The sequence below is a fragment of the Saccopteryx bilineata genome, chromosome 7 (genome assembly GCF_036850765.1).
Source record: "Saccopteryx bilineata isolate mSacBil1 chromosome 7, mSacBil1_pri_phased_curated, whole genome shotgun sequence".
NCBI lineage: Eukaryota > Metazoa > Chordata > Mammalia > Chiroptera > Emballonuridae > Saccopteryx > Saccopteryx bilineata.
Genome location: NC_089496.1, coordinates 5011965 through 5034136, shown reverse-complemented (window position 1 = coordinate 5034136; position 22172 = coordinate 5011965). Strand labels below are relative to the sequence as shown.

Below are 22172 nucleotides of genomic sequence, written 5' to 3'. Positions count from 1 at the left end.
GGTGGCTAGCTTATTTTAGGAATGGGAGGGTCAGGAAAGACTTGCCAGATAAGATGATGGTAAGTCATATCACAATCTGTCTCCTCAATTTTATCGTGAAGGTCTTTGAGAACAGGGGTTAAGTCCTACTCACCTTAATAATCATCACCTACCAGTACCTAGTTCATAGTAGAGAGCCAAGGAGATCTTTCCATATAATTTAATCAAACAAGTAGGAATTTGGTTTTAAACGGCAAAGTGTCTAGAAGCTCAATTTCTTTCTATTCAAAATCATCTGTTTGGTTTGGTTTCATTTGCTAACTCTGCCTCTGCCTGTGTGTGCTTGCATGCTTGAAACGAAAACCAAGCTCTTTTCTTTGGTTAGTTTGACTGTAAGACTGGTGATACTATATGAAGCATGATTTCTGTGGCTTTATTCTCTCTTTTGTTTATAGCTCCTCAATGTATTAACTTAAAAATGTGTTTCTTTAATTAACTAGTATAAGAAAATTGTTCAAAATAAAATAAATGTAAGATTCTGCACACTTTTTGGCAAATGTTTCTTATTTGTGGAAGTATGTATTTTGTAAATATAAACGTTGACTTTAGATAATTATTACAAAGCTAAAATAGAAAGGATGGCTTTCTTTGGCATTAGGCCAGTATATACTTAACACCTTACAACTCAATAAGATGATTTAAGCGTGTCTTTGAAGCCATAAACTTGATAGATTTCTATTAAGCTGAAAACAAATTGTGTGTAAAAAATGAATTCATAAAAAAAGTTTTAAAAATATTATACTATTCATTTCATATTAATGCTTGTTTATGACCTTCAGGTTAGGCAATTTCAATAACAAATTATCAGGCATCTTTGATCCTGAATGAAACCAAACTGATTATGATAATGACTCATTATAGAATTTCATCCCCATATTTTCTTTTTGGATATGACATATAAATAACAATATTTAATTTAAAGGACATAAAAATTCACATCATCACCATAAATATAAAACCCAGTTTACAGATGACTACAATGCAGAAATCTGATAGCTGATTATGTAGCACCCTGACTGGCTCTCAACATGTTTGAAACTTATGTTCCTTGACTCCAAATGCTAGAGGGAACAGTAAAGACATCTGAATTCAAATATTTTGAAGAAATGTGTATTTAGTAACTGAATACATGCTAAAAGAAATAATTTACAGCAGCAGTTTCATTACATTTTCTCTCCAGTTTTGTAGTTCCCATCTGAATGCAATGATAAATACAGATATGGAACATATTTACTACCTGGAAAAAACATGCTTATTGAATGGGCACACACCTTCTGCCCTTAAATAGCACATAAACCACCTTGTCACCTGTATGGAAAATCTGGCATCTGAAGATGATGTTGAACACTCAGAAATGGAGTATCTATAAAAAGTTGCATTTTACACTCTTCTTCCTTTCAAAATTATTTACATCTCCTTTCCTAATGTGTAGGTAGCAAAAATATTGAACAAATACCATTGAAAATCACTAAATAATACATAAAAAGTAGTATTAAGTGTGCATTTACATGCATTTACATTTTACATTTGATTTCAAAAGGGCCATACTTTGCTGCAATGCATCTTTTTTCTACCTTAAGATTCCCATCATAATTTGCTTAAGGACACACCAGTCTCTTAACATAGTTTCAACTCTGATGATCCATGCATATGTCAGTCTATTACAACTAAATTAAATGGGACATTACTTCGTGCAACCTGTCCCCTTTCAATACACATTAGCAGAAGATTATGACTGTAATATGAGTTATCTACCTGCAAGTTCTAACCATAATTATCTTTGAAAACTTACACTTGATGGCTTAAGCCAGCATTTGTTGGCTTGTTTCCTTTAATTGACGTCTAGACTTTCTTTCTATGGGTATTTCCTAATGGGAAACAAAATGCATTTCAGGTATCTAAAGACCTCCTAAAGTTATTATATAATCTCTATCCTTCCAAATCCTTTATTTTTGAAGACTAATAAGAAATTAGACACTTCTGTTATTCCAAATAATTTTGTTTCAGTTGCAAATATAGAATAAAATGCAATTCCAAGTTTTGGTACAGTTATGATACTCTATACAAAGAAAAGAATGACCTATTTTTGGAATACTCTTTGTTCTTTGATGGATATTTCACATTTTTTCCCTCTACATTAATGTATTCTTTAAATAATTTAAAACTCAGCTAGCATTTGAGGATGTATTTCTAAAAGTAATACTGTATTAATCAATAGAGCTTAAAATTGAATGTATTCAATAGAATATTTACAGGCTTTCATTTGAAACAAATATTAACAAATTGTTTATTCAAGGTAATCAGTAAAACATGAGCTTGCATCTGTGAAATTTTTCAGCTGATAGAAAAATTTAGAAAATTCACTGTATTCTAAGGTGAGAAATTAAAGCTAAGCTAATTAGAACCCCAAAACAAAGTTAGAATTTCAATGCTTCTTTCATTAAGTAGTAATAGGATGTTTCTTTTGCAATTTTTTGTGCATGTTGACGGACCTAAGGGGGGATTTCTGGTAGGAGGAAGGCTATGTGAAAGAAAATGTTGTAGCCTGACCTGTGTTGGTGCAGTGGATAAAGCGTCGACCTGGAAATGCTGAGGTCGCCGGTTCGAAACCCTGGGCTTGCCTGGTCAAGGCACTTATGGGAGTTGATGCTTCCAGCTCCTCCCCCCTTCTCTCTCTCTGTCTCTCCTCTCTCTCCTTCTCTCTCTCTCTCTCTACTAAAAGCGCAGTAACGAAGTATTGATGCTTCTCATCTCCCTTCCTGTCTGTCTCTACCTGTTCCTGTCTCTGTCACACACACACACACAAAAAAAGAAAATGTTGTAATGCTGATGGTTTTTTACACCTTGAAGTCAATGATTCTCAAGGAATTGCCTTACGATAATAAAGCAGGCAAGCTCTTAATGAACAATTTTTTACCTTATTTTATAAGTTGTTGCAGGAGACAGAGTTTTACATGTTTTAAGCATGGACTGTGTCCTGGAAAATAGTTTGAATCAAAGTCACTCCCACTGACATAAAAAGAATTACTGTTCATTAGACAGATAATTGTCTTAATGTGAGATAAGAGGCAGATGATGCAGATGTAAACGAAGTTGAGAAATTTGCTTTTAAGATGTTCTGAATTTTACTCATCTCCGTTTTTAAAAATGATTAGGTGACACATGTAATTCCTAATGGAATCTTGAGAGAGAGTTTTTAGGTCTCAAATATCACACAGGGATTCAAGCACAGTACTGAGACATTTTCTATTAATATTATAGTAAAGTAATGCTTATGAATTTCATGAAAAATGCAGCTCCTTTTCTCCTCATTGATTCATTAGATACAACAAAATGCATCTAACAGATCAGTTTTGTATTTCCCCCTTTTTAAGTGCCAAATGCTCTGTTTTTCTAAGTACAGTATGCAGGCTAAAATTAATTTAGGTCATAATTAAAGATGAGGAGGTGTTGTTTGAAAACCTCAGAGAAATAAAGCATAATTTATATCCAGGTTTTAGGAATTAACTGCTGATGATATTTCTAAAACAGTTTTGGCTATTTCTCTTGCAGAACTGAAAACAAAATGTTGAAGAAAAGCAGCACAGAATTAGAATTTAAAAAGAAAAGCTACATAGCACAATAATGTAAGACAAAAACCTACTCTAGCTTAGAAATGAGCTAAATTTTACTGCATATTTGTCATGGTACATTTAAATTATAGTTTTAATAAAATACATCTTTAGATCAAAGCTGAAAGAAGACATCAGTAGTAGATCAGTATATTCCATTTTTCTTCTGGATGACGGATGGTTTATGTTTTTCATATTTCTGCAGACCATTTCATTCAGTATCATTTTACCCTCCAGAACATATAAACACGAGTGCTTGGTAGACAAAAAGTATCCTTGAATCCAACCACATTTTGGAATATTCATCAGCTTAGTAATTCCATGCAGTTTATTTTAAAGTTTCAGTTCAATAAAATGGCTTTGCTGATGCAGTTTTTCTTCTTTAGATGGAAATATGGCAAATGACATTTTTTATTTCTCAGGCAAAGAAGAAAATGAAACCTATACAGTGAAATCCCATAGGAAATGTTAAGTCTGCTAAAGTGAACATCTGCGTTCACCTGACCTCTATCACGTGTTGGTATTAGGAAGAAAGCCTGTTAGGAAAGTTACTCATGGACTTAATTTATAATTGGTGGAACTCAGTTGCATTTCCCACCGTTGTAAACATCCACATAACGCGATGAAAGAAGTTCATGTATATTGCATTTTTTTCCAGTTACTGTCTTAGGCAAGTTTCTACTTGTTTGAGGCTTTTAGAGGTAACGCAGCTTAGACACTCCTAGGTGCCCTCTCAAATTCGTGGGTCCTCCTATTTCTACCTTTCTTATTTTCCTGTAAGTGCTTCCACTTGTTGCTGTTGCCCTGGGTATGTCCTGGCCTGGGCCGTCGTTGTTTTCGGTCCCTTTTCCAAACTTGTTCACAGAACTCATCCACTGTGTTCAGGTTGGGGTGGTTGATGATCTGCAGGAAGTTTCTGTACCAGAGCCTCTGGCTAGGTGTCATGTTGTTAGACATGTCTTTGATCTTAGGGCCAACTCCATCGTCACCTTTATGAAGAAGTTCATCCAAATGATCTGCGTCAATGACTTCTAGGGTCACTTTAAGAAGAATTTGCCTGAATCCATGTTCCACAGCATGACACAGGTAATTGCCTGAATCCTTCCGTTGTAGACTACGCAGTAGAAGGCCTTGTTCTGTTTTGATGATGTGGTCATCCACTCTAATCTAGAAAGGAAAGGGCAGTAAAATATACAAATTTAAAAGAAATATAAGTTCTGAAACTCTGTTTCAGTAAAAATTTAGATTATGCGTCGAGGCATATTTTAACAGTTAATAAAATTTTTAGCTTAAGAGATATAACATTTTGCCATCAGAAAAAAGTTATAAATTTCTGTCATTTGTTTTTAAGATGCATTGTAAAATATTGGTTGCCTAAGGTTTTAATAAAATTTCTCATTCTAATAATTAAAATATTCAAGATAATGGGAGGAAAGGATAAAAATATTTTTTATTTTGTACATTTGAAGGAAGACATATAAGAGAAAGTTAACACTAAATATTGAAATTGTAAATACAGAACCATGATATCACAAAATAATGCAGCATTAGAATGAACATATAATAAGATTTTTTAAAAATGAAATGCAAAAATCAGCAGTTGGGCAAGCAGAAAAAACATCATGGTATTATTACATATTAATAATTATTTATTCAAGTTCCTTGGTCTTAGATGTGATATAAAAATGCTGATCCATTCTTGAATATGTCTAACCTCACTTTTATTTTGAATACAGTTTACGACTGAGATTTCTGAAAGCCTAGGTTGGTAATGTGTGAAATCAACCTTGACATTTGTGTGCTGTGATTATATATTTAAAGACTGTATAAATATATAATGGGGAATGTTTACCTTTAAATTTAGATTATGTTTATAAAGTTATCTGCATATAATGCATTTAAAAATCACCTACATGTTCTGGTTGTCTTTATTTAATACATTTAAAAAGCTCAAAGTTCTTACTGACATTTTCTCTGCACAATAATTTTACAGAGGAATAGATGTGTCAACTGAGGAAAGAAGCTTTGTCTGATGCTACATGTACGTTTCATATCAGAATTCGTACTGGGACCTCAGCTACTTCATCTTAAGTTAAATCTACAATGTGCTTTCCCAAGCCTTCCTTTACCATTGGAGGGGGAGTTAGTGGAGAGAGAAAGGCACATTTGGATAGCAGAATTAATTGAACAAAAGTTAAAGTTACTAGAAGAATTTGTTTCTTTTTGGACACAAATACAGATAACATAATGGTTCTGGGACAAACTCACCTTGCCTATCATATGAATATTTAATGATTAAGCTATTATTGAGTTAAGAAAAGGATAATGATTCCCAGTACAACCCCCCCCCCCCAAGTCAACCACGCTGGGGTCACTTAGTATATGTTAGATAGAAATAATCCAGTCAATTTCATTCTTATACCTCTTCTTTTGGGTCTTCATTTCGCCTCTGGAATTGCCAGTAGACTAGAGCTCTCTGTGATTTTGGACTGCATTCTAGGAATGTGCTACTATCTTCTACTCCATAGATGAGTTTTTCTTCAAAACTGTGGCCACGGTGATTATCTGTTCAGTGAAGAAGAAACAAAATGAGGAAATGTTAGAGAAATAAACTCAACTTTTCAAAGTATTTATTTGGAAATTCAGGAGAATAAATTTATTGCCAACTTGTAAATTGTTTCCAAATTGATTGAGATGGCAGAAATGTCAAGGATGTAAGGTTCCAGAACCCAAGTACTTATCAAAATAGACATTCTTTTGGTATGGATTATTTAAGGCTTGTATAGATATTTGTCTAGCAGAAAATAGCATTACAGTAACAAAATCAGTCATGTGTGAGTATAACTATACATTTTTTATGTGCCATGATTATATGTGCCAAGAAGTTATTTTCATTGTAAAACTCTATGCCAATTAATGGGGTCAGTTCATTTGTACTGTTTTCCAGCAGAGAAGTTATTTGACTGGGCTTTTCAAAATAAGATTTTCCTCTTCAGTTTTTTAATCTGTAAAATTAAATTCACCAATTAATATTTACCAAGCTTTTTTTTTTAAGGTAGAGTCAGAAAGCTTGTATTCCCTGAAAATAATGCCTAAATAATCCACAGATTTGTTCTGAAGACCAATTGGTGTGAAGTGTTTCAGATGGCTCAGAAGAAAGATGCACAGTTCTAATGCAATGTGGTTTCAATTGTCCTTATTTTTAAATGACACATCTTTTAATATTTTTAAGAATTAGGTTAAGAAATATGGCAAGACTATATAATAAAATTCAGCAATAATAAATCCTGTTTCCTGATTAAGTTTCTATTATTTTACCCTTTATGTAACCTCCTTCAATGTGGTAAATGAAACACAGTTAAGATCAAAAGTACGACTCAGGGAGTGTAGGTAAAACTCATTTAGAGAAAAAAACCCTCCTTATTATCTTGTATAATCCTGTTTCCATTATGACATCCTGTACAATCTGGAACTTATTAAATTAATTTAGAAAATAATAAATATATTTTCACATGAATAGAGGACTGACAGTGTAGACAGATGAAATTTTTTTGCTCTCCACTTCAAACTTAGCTAGATTTTTAATTTAAAAAGCAGTTCAAACCCTCCCCCCTTTTGGCATCACTTTGACAGTTTTACTTTCCTCATAATCCATGGAGTACTTTTGTCTGTCTTAGACAGCATGACTTGCTCTCACTACATTTAAAACTTTCCAAAAGACTGCTCCCATCCAATCCCTGCACATGGCGATGTCCACCATCTCCTACTCGCACGCTGCCTACAATCAACCTTCTGCCTCCGTTGGCTGTCTCCAGGATGTCAACCCCAGCGTCTTTTTCTCTAGTGCCCGAATTGTGAAATAAAACTCTTCTAATATTGAGCAATTATCTGTCCTTTCTTATTTTAAAGCTCAATCTCTTAGAAATAGGGGAAAAAACAACAACAAGAAATGACTGAAATGTAAAGAAACAATATTTAACTGATTTTTTTTTTTTTTTTTTTTGCATTTTTCTGAAGCTGGAAACAGGGAGAGTCTGACAGACTCCCGCATGCGCCCGACCGGGATCCACCCGGCACGCCCACCAGGGGGCGACGCTCTGCCCACCAGGGGGCGATGTTCTGCCCATCCTGGGCGTCGCCATGTTGCGACCAGAGCCACTCTAGCGCCTGAGGCAGAGGCCACAGAGCCATCCCCAGCGCCCGGGCCATCTTTGCTCCAATGGAGCCTCAGCTGCGGGAGGAGAAGAGAGAGACAGAGAAGAAAGCGCGGCGGAGGGGTGGAGAAGCAAATGGGTGCTTCTCCTGTGTGCCCTGGCCGGGAATCGAACCCGGGTCCTCCGTACGCTAGGCCGACGCTCTACCGCTGAGCCAATCGGCCAGGGCTAATATTTAACTGATTTAAGGTCACTTCTTTTCACATTGGAGATATATATCTTTGTCAATATCTACATTGAGTATGGTAGCATTATTTTTTCTCTGAGATTTAGTATTTCTTTGATTAAATACCTATGGCACATGCTGCTGTACTAGTTTGTGAGACATCTGCTTCCCTAGGTAGAGTTAAATTGAATTTCTATGCCCAGCAGGGGCTGGACATTGTCCTGTGATTCAAGAGCCATAATGAATGATTAAAATGCCTTATCATAAAGGTTAATAAAGTTCACATTGAATATTTTTTTCTGCTAATTGTTTTGCAGTTAAAATCTTTTGATTTAAAAATCCCTTAAGTTAGAATATTAGTAAGTCTTAAAAAAATGGAAATCTGCAATAAGCAATAACATAGATAGACTGTAAGGACATACTGAGTGATACTATATGATCCCACTTGTGTGAGTTATCTAAAATAGACAAAATCATAGAAGGTGAGAAGAGAGTGAAGTTTTCCAGGGATGAGGAAAAGACAAATGTGGAGGTACTAATCATGAGTATATAGTTTCAGTTATGCAAGATGAGTAAGATTTTGGGAACTGTTGTATAAAATTGTGCTTATCATAAATTACACTACACTGTACACTTAAAATTTGCTAAGAGGGTGGATGTCATGTTAAGTATTCTCATACAAATAAAAAATTTTAAAAGTAAAAAACAATGTACTAAAACAAATAATTTTATATTTTAAGTATGGTGTTCATTATACTCATTGTAATGTTTCTCGATGCTCATCTTTAACATTTTTTCTTTCTTTCTGGTGTTAGTTTTTTAGGAATTAATGCAATTTTCTTGAACAATTTATTTTTTTTATGTACTTTGAAACTCATCAGTTGATCATCTTTGGCTAAAAAGAAATCTGTTAAGAATTTATGTCTTACTCTCATAGCTTCCTGCATGTCTGCTTTTGTTCTCTGTCAGCAAAGTTGCTTGGCCTGTGTGACATTATTGCTATGTCAATTTTATATTTTTTTAATCAAATAATTGCAAATTGTGTGAAATATATTAGGCTATTAACAGTTACAGATAACAAAATATTTACAACCATTTAAAATTTCTTTTTTGTTGTTCTTAAAATATATCTACATAAAAATATCAGTTTAATGAATGGACATAGAAATAGTCATAAATATATGAGGTGATATTGCTGTTATTGCTGTTCTTCTGAGAATTTCAACTGCTAATTCATTCAAAACTTAAAATCTTTTATTGAGAATTTATAGTAGATAGATTATAAACTCCTTCAACATCAATCCTGCTCCCCTACCACCATCAAAGAAAGTATTTCTCTTTTATAATCCCTAAAAATGTTTTTTTGGCTTATATTTTTAGAGCACTTTTAGTCTTATTATAATTATTTCTTAATCTGGTTATCTTTGTCCACACTGTAAATTTTATAAGACAATCATTAACCATTAGCTGAACTATTTATTCTGCATTTAAAAGCTGAAATCTCATTTAACTTTGACATCCTCAAGACAAAGGGTTATTACAATTTTATTAAAAATGATTTAAAATTTAATCAGTTAACAAGGGCATAGGGTTTATAACCTTGATTATGACAGAATATATTATTAAACCACTGTTAAATGTAAACATTTCAAATCTAAGAAGTTTGTTTTTTGTATGTTACAATAGTTGATTTGAGATATGGTGGGAAAAAATGATGACTAATTAGATATACCGCAAATCAAGAATTCCAAATATAAGATAATAAGAGAAAAAAATTTAATAAATTATTTGAATACATTCTCATATCCTCAAGGACAGATACATCTGTAAAGGTAGGCCCTGGCCGGTTGGCTCAGTGGTAGAGCGTCGGTCTGGTGTGCAGGAGTCCCGGGTTTGATTCCTGGCCAGGGCACACAGGAGAAGTGCCCATCTGATTCTCCACCCCTCCCCCTCTCCTTCCTCTCTGTCTCTCTCTTCCCTGCCCGCAGCCAAGGCTCCATTGGAGCAAAGTTGGCCCGGGCGCTGAGGATGGTTCTATGGCCTCTGCCTCAGGTGCTACAATGGCTCTGGTTGCAACAGAGCAATGCCTCAGAAGGGCAGAACTTCGCCCCCTGGTGGGCATGCCAGATGGATCCCTGTCGGGCACATGCGGGAGTCTGTCTGACTGCCTCCCAGTTTCCAGCTTCAGAAAAATAAAATAAATAAATAAATCTGTAAAGGATGTACTTGCCAATAAATAATCTTGTAGATTTCTAGAAAAAAGTAATCTCAATTTAATCTTTTTAAAAATACATTTCATACTTTGAAAGCAGCTGTTTTGAATATAAACTTTTGTTATGAAAATTACCCATAGACAAGAAGAGTATAGTTGTTAAACTTGTAGATCGAATTCTCAAGAGTTGAATTGAATATTTAGAGTAAAATAATTGAGAACAACAAACATTAAAATAATTTTAAAAGCACCACAGTGTGTTTGAATAATACCATGTTACAATATGTTGTAGCTGTTAATGACAAGAAATAATGTTTTTACGGAAGCAATCCTCAATTAATCACTTCCCCTTTTAGTGGGATAATTTATGGAAATGAAATGAGCCTAATAAACTAGAAAGAATGGGAGGAAAGAAAGAAGTTAAATAAATTGCTTCCTTTTGTAACAACAAAAGTCATGATACCCATCATTTGGCCAGAAGTATCATATTGCCAAAGGCCTTGTTTAGTATCTGATTCTTTGATTCTCTTCCAATAACGCAGAGACAGAAGGCATCACATTTCAGCTTCTCATTTATTTCACTCTCCATTTTAACCCCATAAATGTCTTCCAAGATTGAGATGTTATTAACGTAAGAATTTAAAAAAATTTGATGACATGTCGAAAAGATAAAGATGAGTGATTTAGTGAATCATGTATTTATTCAACTATTTGATCTGTTATCATTTTTGGTGTCCTCCCATTTATGTTACTGAAAAGTTGAATTTCATAAATGACTATAAAAGCAAAACAATTTGTGGGAGAGGTAAATGGTTATAGATTATTTTAAATGTTTAGCAAATACAGTTAAATGCTGAAGTACATAAAGATAGGTACATCAAATTCCAGTTGTTTTATCATTCTAATTTTAATATTTTACAGTATACATTTTTATTTTCAATAACATTTACCATTGAAGGTCAAGCAGAGAAAGAAAGAAAGTTTTTTCCATCAATTCTCGGTGACACAGAAAATTGCAGATATGCACTTCCTGAATATAAACATCATTACTTAGATTTTCCTTACTAGATTCTAGATGATTTTCTCCAGACATAGAACAGACACTTTATTAATAGAAAAGGCTCTAATTTGGCTTCAAGTGGATAAATGTATCTCTTTAACTAGTAGTAGCTGAAAAGATATAAATTATTTAAAAATTAAAATAAAAGAATGCAATTTCACTCATTTTAACATTCATGTATATTTTTGGATCTGACTGTTACAGTGGCTAACAGTTGATTTAATTTCGTATACTGTAGTGCACTTAAATTCTGTAGTCTATGCTAAGCTATATAACAGGGATCCTGTTGGTTTATTTATCAAGATAATACAATGCTTACTACAATGCTTCTCCAGTATTTTGCATGATGCTTATACCAACTAGTTTCTCTATAAATGTTGTTGAATGTTAGTTTGCATGCATGCACCTAGAAATGAATGTATTTGTGTATAGTGCTTAACACATCTATTTGTCAAGTTCAAAAAGACTCAATTAATGATACTTTAGAAAAAAATTTTAAATTGCAATTTATTAACTTGCAAAAAAATTTAAATTTTAAACTACTTTCTTTTATACCTTAAATTAAGATTGTCTCTGGTGCCAGGAAGTACTTATCAACCAGAATACAGTATTTAAAATTTTATAATATAATTAGTTTCCAATCTTCCTTGAATCCACAGATTCCTGTGGATTTGTGTTTAAAATGTTTTTATTGGTATATGGATAGGTAGATGAATAAATGACAGATAGATATGACCAGGGTATTTTAATTTTACTATTCACAGGTGATTTTTATTTTAGTGTTTTATTTTTTAGAGATTTATTTATTTTTTTTATTTTAGTGAGAGGAGGGGAGGCAGAGAGACAGACTCAACATGTGCCTACACCCACCCAGCAAGAGCACTAGGGGGAGATGCTCTGCCCATCTGGGACATTACTCCATTTCAACTAGAGCCATTTTTTTAGCACCTGAGGGGGAGCCATCCTCAGTGACTTGGGCCAACGAGCTCCAATAAAGCTGTGGCCACAGGAAAGGAGGAGAAGAGAGAAAGAGAGATAGAGAAGCGAGAAGGGGAGGGGTGGAGAAGCAGATGGTCACTTCTCCTGTGTGCCCTGGGTGGGAATTCAACCTGGGATATCCACACATGGGGGCCGATGTTCTACCACTGAGCCAACCAGCCAGGACCAAGATTTATTAATTTAAAATATATAAATGAAATTGAGGTACTATGAAGTTACTCTGAAGCCATCTGAATAGATATAGTCAATACTGTGCTTAATATGATATAATGCCAGAGGCTACAATGCTTATTAGCCTAAAGCAAGCTGAAATTCAATCACTTAAAAAGCAACACCAATATAAAAGTTATTTATTGTAATATTAATTTATTCTATATCAAATATCTGATGTCTGTCTTTTTTCATAGTTTCATAGCAAGTCATTAACAGAAAAACACAATTTATATGCCAGAGTAAAATGATCATAGGAATGTTTACATTTAAAACCAGGAAACATAGACTTAATGTTTAATTTAACTTTTCCCCAGTGCTATGATAGATAATGAAAAATACCCATTTGTTGAAGAAGAAATCTTCCATAAGCAATAATGTATGTATCATCTTCCATTTCAATGCTTTCCTTATAATTTTGTAACTTAAAAAATACAGCATGTGGCCCTGGCCAGTTGGCTCAGTGGTAGAGCATCGGCCTGGCGTGCGGAAGTCCCAGGTTTGATTCCCGGCCAGGGCACACAGGAGAGGCGCCCATCTGCTTCACCCCTCCCCCTCTCCTTCCTCTCTGTCTCTCTCTTCCCCTCCCACAGCCGAGGCTCCATTGGAGCAAAAGATGGCCCGGGCGCTGAGGATGGCTCCTTGGCCTCTGCCTCAGGCGCTAGAATGGCTCTGGTTGCGACAGAGCGATGCCCCAATGGGCAGAGCATCGCCCTCTGGTGGGCATGCTGGGTGGATCCCGGTGGGGCTCATGCGGGAGTCTATCTGACTGCCTCCCCATTTCCAGCTTCAGAAAAATACAAAAAAAAAAAATACAGTATGCTTAAATTTCTTCTGTTTATTGTGGTTAAATTATAAGTGTAAAAGCACTTGGGTGATCCCTGATGACATATTAAAAATTTTAATAAAGAAAATTGATGGCATATAATATTTCAAACTTCTTGGCCCTGACCAGTTGGCTCAGTGGTAGAGTTCAGCTGGGCGTGTGGAAGTCCCGGGTTTGATTCCCTGTCCGGGAACACAGGGGAAATGATCATCTGCTTCTCTGCCGCCCCTTCCCTTCCTGCAGCTATGGCTCTAATAGTTCGAACATGTTGGCCCCGGGTGCTGAAGATGGCTCCATGGCCTCATCTCAGGTGCTAGAATAGCTTGGTTGCCAAGTAGCAGAGCAGCGGCTCCTGATGGGCAGAGCACCGCCCGGTAGTGGGTTTGTTGGGCAGATCCTTGTTGGGGCACATGTGGAAGTCTGTTTATACCTCCCTCTCACTTAATAAAAAAGAAAAAAAGAATTTCAAACTTCTTAATTAGGTAGTATGTGCACATCTTGAACACATATTCTATGAATAATTGGGTTATTTGCTTAAGGCACTATCAGAAGATGATTATTGTGATGATTGATTATCTGTAGTGAACATAGTTTTAAAAAGGGTTTACAAAATCACAGAAGATAATACTGTAGTAATTTCATTCTAGGTGCACCCTTCATTTTTTTTTTTTTTTTTTTTTTTTGAGAGACAGAAACATCAAGCTTCTCCTGTATGTGTCCTAACTGGGAATCGAACCGGTAACCTTTCCTCTGTACTTCCAGATCACAATTTAACCAACTGAGCTTTCCAGCAAGGGCTTAATATTTATTTATTTATTTATTTATTTATTTATTTATTTATTTATTTATTTATGAGACAGAGAGAGAAAGGGAGAGAGAGGGGAGGGGGAAAGGAAGCATTCATTTGTTGTGCCTCTTGGTCATGCATTTATTGGTTGCATCCTACGTGTACCCTGACTGGGAATCGAACCCACAACCTTGTCGTTTCAGGACAACACTAACCTACTGAGCTAACTGGAAAGGGCTAGATGCATACTTCTTTAAATTTTAAGTTCTTTGACATTAGAATGCATTTTACAGTTGCTCTTAATCTGAGTTGAAGTTGCTTTCTTCAAAAAGAAATTGTTCATCTGCAAGACAGATGAGACTTTACTAATCTGATACCTCTTTAAATTATTAAGTATTGTCTGAGATGTTTGATCCATCCTGTTGGGGAATCCAGAAAGAAAGCTTTCATGAGTACCACCTTGTGGTCCAAAGAGTATTTTTCCCCCCTTCTCATTATCCATAATTATGGTTGAAACAAATAAATTTCTTTGCTATCTTTTTCTGCATGAGAATTTATTTCCCCTTTATGCTAATACTGAAACATACTGTGTCCTGGCTCAATACTGGGACCCTCTATTAGACTGCCCATCTTGGGCAGTTTTTCTTTTTTAGCAGTACATAAAATAATGGTGTATCTTACATTCACTGACATCTTAGACTTGATACAATTTGGTAATTTATTAAAGTTAGGGAATTTTTTAGGGCTGACATCATGCACATGTATCTTGAGGCTTCTCTTGGGGCTAAATGTTCAGAATCCTAGTTGAATTTTTTTGCATGTCTAAAAGAAGCCAAAGCACAGACCAGATTAGCGTTGCTACAAAATACTAAATTTACAACTCTGCAGACTATAAAAATGACACTGCCAAAGATATTTTATGAAGTTTTGATGCCAACCAAGACATAAATTGAGCTAGTTGTGGAGATAATTAAGAGGACTGAATTCTGTGAAATGTTTAACTGTGGGACCCTTGAAAGGAAATGCACATACGTAGAACAGCCAAGAGAACTGTTACAAAGTGAAATTCAATGATGACTGTAAAAAAAATCAGGCTATAAAATATTCCAAAGATTCAAAATCTTAAATGATGTTAGTTAAAAAAAATGTTACTTATTGTGTAGCTTTTTCTTTTCTGGATCACTGTATGCGTCTTTATTTGTTAAAGAAGGGGAGATGGAAGGTAGTTTAAAGGTAAATTGACTCAGCCATTCATGCTCTTGAATGCAGCCAGACCAGCTCCAATCTTGTGCATAACAATTTTGGAAAGGAAACATATTGCAAAGACCTGAGGTTTGTCTTTAGCATTCTGTATGAGGTGTGAGTGGGAAGACAAGAAGATCTGCCAGCACATATATAATTTAGGGTTTTATACTAAAATTTCCCTAGGTGACTGGCCACCAGTGAGGGGAGGGAGCGTTCAGGATCAAGGGGAAGGGGAGCTGGAGTTTTCTGTCCACCTAGGCCAGCTTGCCAGTAGTGCTGTCTTCACACCCAGGGAGCGGAGCGCTGAGTGAGTGTTAAAGGTTTCATGGAGAGGGAAATTCCTTCCACTTAATTCTGGATTATTTTATATAGGCTCTCTATTAAAACCCCAGGACGTGTAAAATATAGAGTGTTACAAAATATGTTTACCATTACAGCTGGAACTGATTGTCCTGAAGAGTATAATTTGGCTTCAAGTTGCTTAGCAGCTTTCTGTGACAACATCTCATATCGTTATATGTTTCCATATGAGCGCAGATATTTTATTCCATGTGAGATGTGACATTAACAAGACAACATATGACTTAATAGGGCTAGGCCCTGGATTTTTAACATTTTACTTTCAAATATTGGTAACACCTATTCCAAGATAATTCACTGATTCCCAATGGTGAGACTCAGCGGGGTCACATGGGTATGCCTGACTTAGTTTCCAAACATTTAAAATTTACTAAAATCTTTGGTGTATACTTTTTATGTTTGGTCAATTATCAAACAAGCAGACAAGGAATAAAGAGGCCTTCAAAAAAAGGATGTTTTATTGCTACAAAGCTCCTTGGCCTATTTTATCATTTTCTCTCATATATCACAAGCATTTACTTAGATTTGTTCATACATGCACGCACACACACACACCACATACACACAAACCAGCAACACTGAACCACAGCAACTACTTTTCCTCTCTATAGTATGCATTTCATAGAAGTGTCAGAAGAAAAGTTTATTCGTGGTCATTTTGCCATCTATAGCTAAGCAATTCTGTTTGTTGTCTGTTTTGTGACAGAGACAGAGAGAGGAACAGATAAGGACAGACAGGAAGGGAGAGGGATGAGAAGCATCAATTTTTTGCTGAGGTACCTTAGTTGTTTGTTGATTGCTTTCTCATATGTGCCTTGACCAGGAGGCTACAGCAGACTGAGTGATCCCTTGCTCAAGCCAGTAACCTTGGGCTCAAGCTGGTGAACCTTGCTCAAACCAGATTAGCCAGTGCTCAAGCCGGTGACCTCCGGGTTTCAAACCTGGGTCCTCCACACCCCAGTCCCACGCTCTATCCACTGTGCCACCACGTGGTCAGGCACTAAGCGATTTTATATTACCAAGTTTTACAGGCTTTTGCCAATCTGATTTCATCAAAACACAAATTTAAAACCTAAAACACTCTCTAATGATTAGCTAATTAACAGTAAACAGCAATAATTTATTCACAGTTTAACTTTAAAAAACTAATTATGTCTTTGGTCAGCTTTTTTTTGTATAGGTACACTTATAATTATAGCATATATATAAATAAAAAATACTAACTGGGTCTATGAAGGAACTGGATTGCTAAACAAATGGATATATCAGTAAAATATTCAATTAGAAACTGTATTGCATTGAAATTGTAAAATATATCATATTAAAAATTAATTATCAGTAAAATGTAAATATACATTTAATATATTTATATATAAAATTCTCTAGCAATCTTCAAAATATAGCATAGTATCCTACATATAGTGGTGTATAATAATTATTTATTAGTTAATTGATTGATTGTATTTCTTTTTTTTTAGGTGAAAAGAGGGGAGATAGTGAGGCAGACTCCTGCATGTGCCCTGACTGGGATCCACCTGGCAACCCCGTCTGGGGTCAATGCTCCAGTACTGAGTTATTTTTAGCATCTCAGGCTGTCAATCTTCATGGAACTATCCTCAGTGTCCTGGGCCATGCTTGAACCGATCAACCCACCGGCTGTGGAGAGGAAAAAGGAGAGAACGGGAAGAAGGGAGGGGAGAGAAGCAGATGGTTGCTGCTCCTGTGTGCCCTGACTGGGAATTGCACTTGGGACATCCATATGCCAGGCTGCCGCTCTATCCACTGAGTCAACGGTCAGGGCCAATTGATAGGGCCAATTGATTCCTTAAGAGATTTTATTTCTGAATATGATGATGTTAATAACAATGAATAACATAAATCATTTTTACAAAAAAACAATAGTTGTGATTTAGTTCAAATCTTCACTGACAAACCACAACAATGAGTATCTATGCTATAGCTTGAAATACTTAGATCATTCATTCAACAAATATTTATTAAATATTGACATGATATTTATTATCATTATATTGATGATATTTCATCTGTTATAATATGAGCAAAATAACAATACCCATATCAGTTTGGAGATTAAAGTGATTAAAACAAGCTCTAGTTTTATCATCTTATTTCTTTTATTTCCAGTTATTATTATTAGCTTCTCCATAGCAAAGCAAATAGATTATTTCATAAAATGAGTTAATATTTTGTGACTGCATAACTTAAATGGTGCTTATTATAATTTGAAATTTTTACATGAAATAGATGAATGGAACACTAGTAAATGTTTCGTTGTCCAACTGAATATTGCCATTTGAAAAATTTAAGGAGGGTAGGTCAATAATGCACTATACTTGTACAACAAAAAATTCATAACATTTGCTCTAATATATTATTATCTTTTAAGAAAGTACTAACAATAACAGACAGGAAAATCCTTGTCAAGAAAGATGTGCAAGCAAAATGCATCCAAAATATAGGCTAATTTCATGGCTACCTGTTTCCTGATATTGGCATCCTTCAAACAACTCGTGAATCAGATACCAGTACATATGTACTGGATACATAACATAACAAAGGAACTGACTTTCAGAAAAAGTAGTTGGCTTATGGAATACACGCGGAACAGACTTTCAGAAAAAGTAGCTGGGTTATGGAATACACGCTAGGGTGCTATGTGCAGTGTGTTCTTTTATAACATTTATGACACATGAATATTCTACATGCAGAATTAGTAGATCTAATCCAAGTTAACTGATAAAGACATTAGACCTTCCTTTAGGATTATGTAAAAGGCACCAAAAAAGTTAAATGTATAATTATATTCAATTAGATGTAAAATGTTTACAGTTACATTTTAGCTATTTTTAACTATGAATTGTTCATCAACAGTGATGTCGTTGATAAGTTTCCCCAGCAGAGGGAAGCACCGCTTCATTATTATTTTTGTAAAGAGTTAAAGTAAGGGAATGAGAAATGTTACAGTTTTACTCTATTTTAAATGAAGATTGGTTGGTATTTCAGTATTTAAAAAGCAACCTGACATTAAATAGGCCTTGACATCTTTTTAGAGGCATAATATTAACTTGATCCAAAATCTCCAGGTGAACAGAATATCATATTAGCAACTCAGTGTGAAGACATCGGAATAATGATCTAATCAATATCCAATAACAACATATTGGTTTTATATCATCAGCATATTAATAAATGTTTTACACGACTTATTTTAAGAATATACTTTTTTGATATATTCGAATGAATACTTTTGTTGCCTTCTACTCTCACTACTATATTTGAAAGCATGTACTTAAACTAGCTTCTTTGTAATATGAGAAAATTGAACTTTAAAACTCAGCAGTATTTAAACTCTCAAATATATCATTCCTGCAATAATAACACAAAATTCATTTATTTGTGTGCTTTAGAATTTTATGTCATCTTGATTTTTTTTCTTTTTTGTTGCATTACTATAAGTATTGTGTGAGAGGTGTGTGCTCTGCATGCATGTGGATATGCATTATTTCTTGTAATTTTTATACCAGTGTTAGCAGATTGAAAAATAAAAAATGTTGTAACTTACCATGTTGTAAGTCTGAACAGTGAGTTACTGGGTCTCCATTTCTTATATCTTGTCGTCTTGTGCGTCTAAAACAATTTGTTTAAAAGGTATTATTGTATTTCTATTCCCTCTTGGGAATTTGTCATAAGAATCAAAGTAAATAAAAATCAAACACTCTAGGAGTTTATTGAAAAAGATGAATCTATATCTGACTAAAGGATTCTTTAAAGGTATCTTATTATACATGTAAGAGCAGTATCTAAGATGATCAAAATGGGAAACAGTATATAAATATATTAACAATATACTAAAAGTCTTTCAAAATCATTGATAACAGAAAATTTATTTTTTTTGCTATTGGTTATCAGTTAATAAGAATCTAAAATCTAGAAAGTCCTAAATTCTTCACATCTTAAATTCTGATTCTGAGCAAAAAGCAAAAAATGTAGAATAGCAAACCATCTCCTCAATAAATAGAATTAATGTTTTTTGATCATTAATGAAGAAGTGAGTTTGAAAATTGAAATTCACATGAATGTTCCCCTTCTCTTAACATTTATACATAATTTTTTAAATAAACTTCTGTTAAGTTTAAATGTATCAAGACTATACATTCTATTTTTAAATTTCCTTTATGGTTGCTATGTCAACCTTTTGAAAACAATTTCTCTTGTGATATAGGGCTATGACTACAAACTGATTTATCTGTGAAGTGTATAAAAGTAGAAAAGCAACAACTAATATTGAGGAGCAAGGCCAGAGAGAACACAATAAACTTACCTATAAAAAAACCCCGAAATTTCCTCAAAAATCTAAATGAGTTTCTCCTACATTCTACTGCTCAGATCATGTTAGTTGCACAGCATTCTGAGTGTCCTGTCTGCACATCACTAATGGTTGACTGGGAAGAAGTAGGTTGGCTCTAGCCATTGTGGTGCAAAAAAGATGAGTAGTTCCAGAAAGAGGTTAAAAATGGATGTTGGCTATGTGTAACAGACTGGAAAAGATTGAAGACACTTGCCCAACTGTTTTCTGCATCTATTTTATGGGTATTGTCTTTCTGAAAGTTAGTTACCATCCCTGAAAAAAGCTCTCACAAAGGCCATTGAGAATTGCAAACATGGAATTTGTTACTGTATTCATAAATTTAGAAGTCCAAAGTATTTATAGATTCCTATTTGTAGAATTGGTAACACTATCAACAGATGTTGCACATTTCAAAATTGAGCCAACAAGAGAACTTGTGAAACAGGAACCAGAAAGCACTTGGGAAGGCATTTTTTTTTTTTACTGCAATTTAAGCTTTTGAAAAATGCCATCACAAAGAATGTGAAGTCTCTAAACATCCTTTTCAAAGGCACATGAAATGGGATTAAATAAAATCTGCAAGGCACAACAAAATGTGTTAGCAATAATTCTTTCAATCGTGGATTGTAGGTATGCAATAAACACATTTCAAATATGTATGATAGCTGTAGGTCCTTCTTATTAAAATCAACTTAAAATTAAGATAGATAATTACTAAGTTAAACAATGTTATACATTCTCACATGGAAAGAAAATAATATTAAATTTTAGTTCAAACATAAATTCACATTTTTTGAGTAACATTAAAAACCATGTAGAGCTAAATCATTTTAAGAAATTAATTTGATTGCTGTTAGAAACTATACATTGTTATTTATTAAACTTTCTATGATTTCTTTAATCAATAACATGCTATCTCCACACTTTTTATTTTAAATTTAAACTCTCAACAAAAATCAATAGGTATATGAAAATGATAAAAATATGTTATCTCAGTTCTGAGTGTTAAAGGATTAAAAAACTGTTTATTAAATTGAATAGGCTAATATGCATTTACATTTAATATTATTAACAAGATTATGTTTTAATACATATAGTTGTAGATGATCTGTCACTATAATCATTGTTATCTAAAGTGTGTATCAATAGATTTTAGTACACATTAGGGTTATTTCTTTCCCCTAATGTTTTTTTCCAAACATTTAAAATAGAGTCAAAGTTGTGGATTAGATACACCTCATTAGCCATCAAAAATATCCACCTTCATAACTTCTTGTAAAACATTAAGTATAATAATAAAAAACAAATTTTGTTGCTCCTAAATGTAGTGGCTTGATAATGCTGGCTTCTATTTTATCTTTCAATAGTTTAATGTGCAAACTGTTAGTCTTCAGGTTTATATTAGCAAGATAGTGTATATTACTTTTATTTACGTTTGCTTATTTTTTAAACAGTGGTAAATATCACAGAGAAAGGAAGCCATCATTAGTAGTTGAGAACATATTGAGATAACTATTTTGTCAAAATAAAAAAATGTTTTTGTATTTGAAAGCAAAAGTAAATCAAATTTCTATACACTTGTAGGAGGTGCTAAGAGTTTCCATGAAGTAGAAAAGAGCCGCCTGGAAATAACATTATATCAAATGATCAAATGACTATTCCTAATGCATTCAATTTCCCAGACAGAAACTTAGTTATGTTTAATGTAATTATGTTGTTTTATATAACTTCCATGCATACCTTAGCAGCTTTTATTCAAAAATGACCTAAAAAAGCTTTTAAGTATCTTTATCAAGAGTATATGTAAAATATCTGTATCATAAATACATACAGATTGATAAGTAGGTATTTTATTATATAGTTATATATTTCAACTTCAAATCCTGACCATACAAGATGAAACTATGATAGTATCTTAGCCTTTAAATTTGAGGGGTCAAATAACAACATTATTTGGGTCAAATAAAGATGTATTTTGATGCTAGTTTATCATCCTTATACAAACACGTGATATCGTCAAACCTAGAAACAATTAGTTTTATAATTTGATCTCTGTGAACTCTCTAAGATTGTA

The 22172-nt window shown here is 34.0% G+C and overlaps 1 protein-coding gene across 2 annotated transcripts in view; it reads right to left on the bottom strand.

Moving 5' to 3' along the window:
• Nucleotides 1–3442: 3442 nt before the first annotated feature.
• The window catches only part of SEMA3A (semaphorin 3A), a 392466-nt gene continuing 373736 nt past the window's right edge, over nucleotides 3443–22172 (bottom strand). For both annotated transcript variants that reach the window (XM_066239698.1, XM_066239697.1), the window contains exons 16-18: nucleotides 19313–19377; nucleotides 6073–6215; nucleotides 3443–4817 (exon numbers count right to left, since the gene is read on the bottom strand). In XM_066239698.1, the coding sequence (XP_066095795.1) occupies nucleotides 4362–4817; nucleotides 6073–6215; nucleotides 19313–19377 (664 nt within the window). In that variant the 3' untranslated portion in view covers nucleotides 3443–4361. The remainder of the gene's footprint in view (nucleotides 4818–6072; nucleotides 6216–19312; nucleotides 19378–22172) is intronic.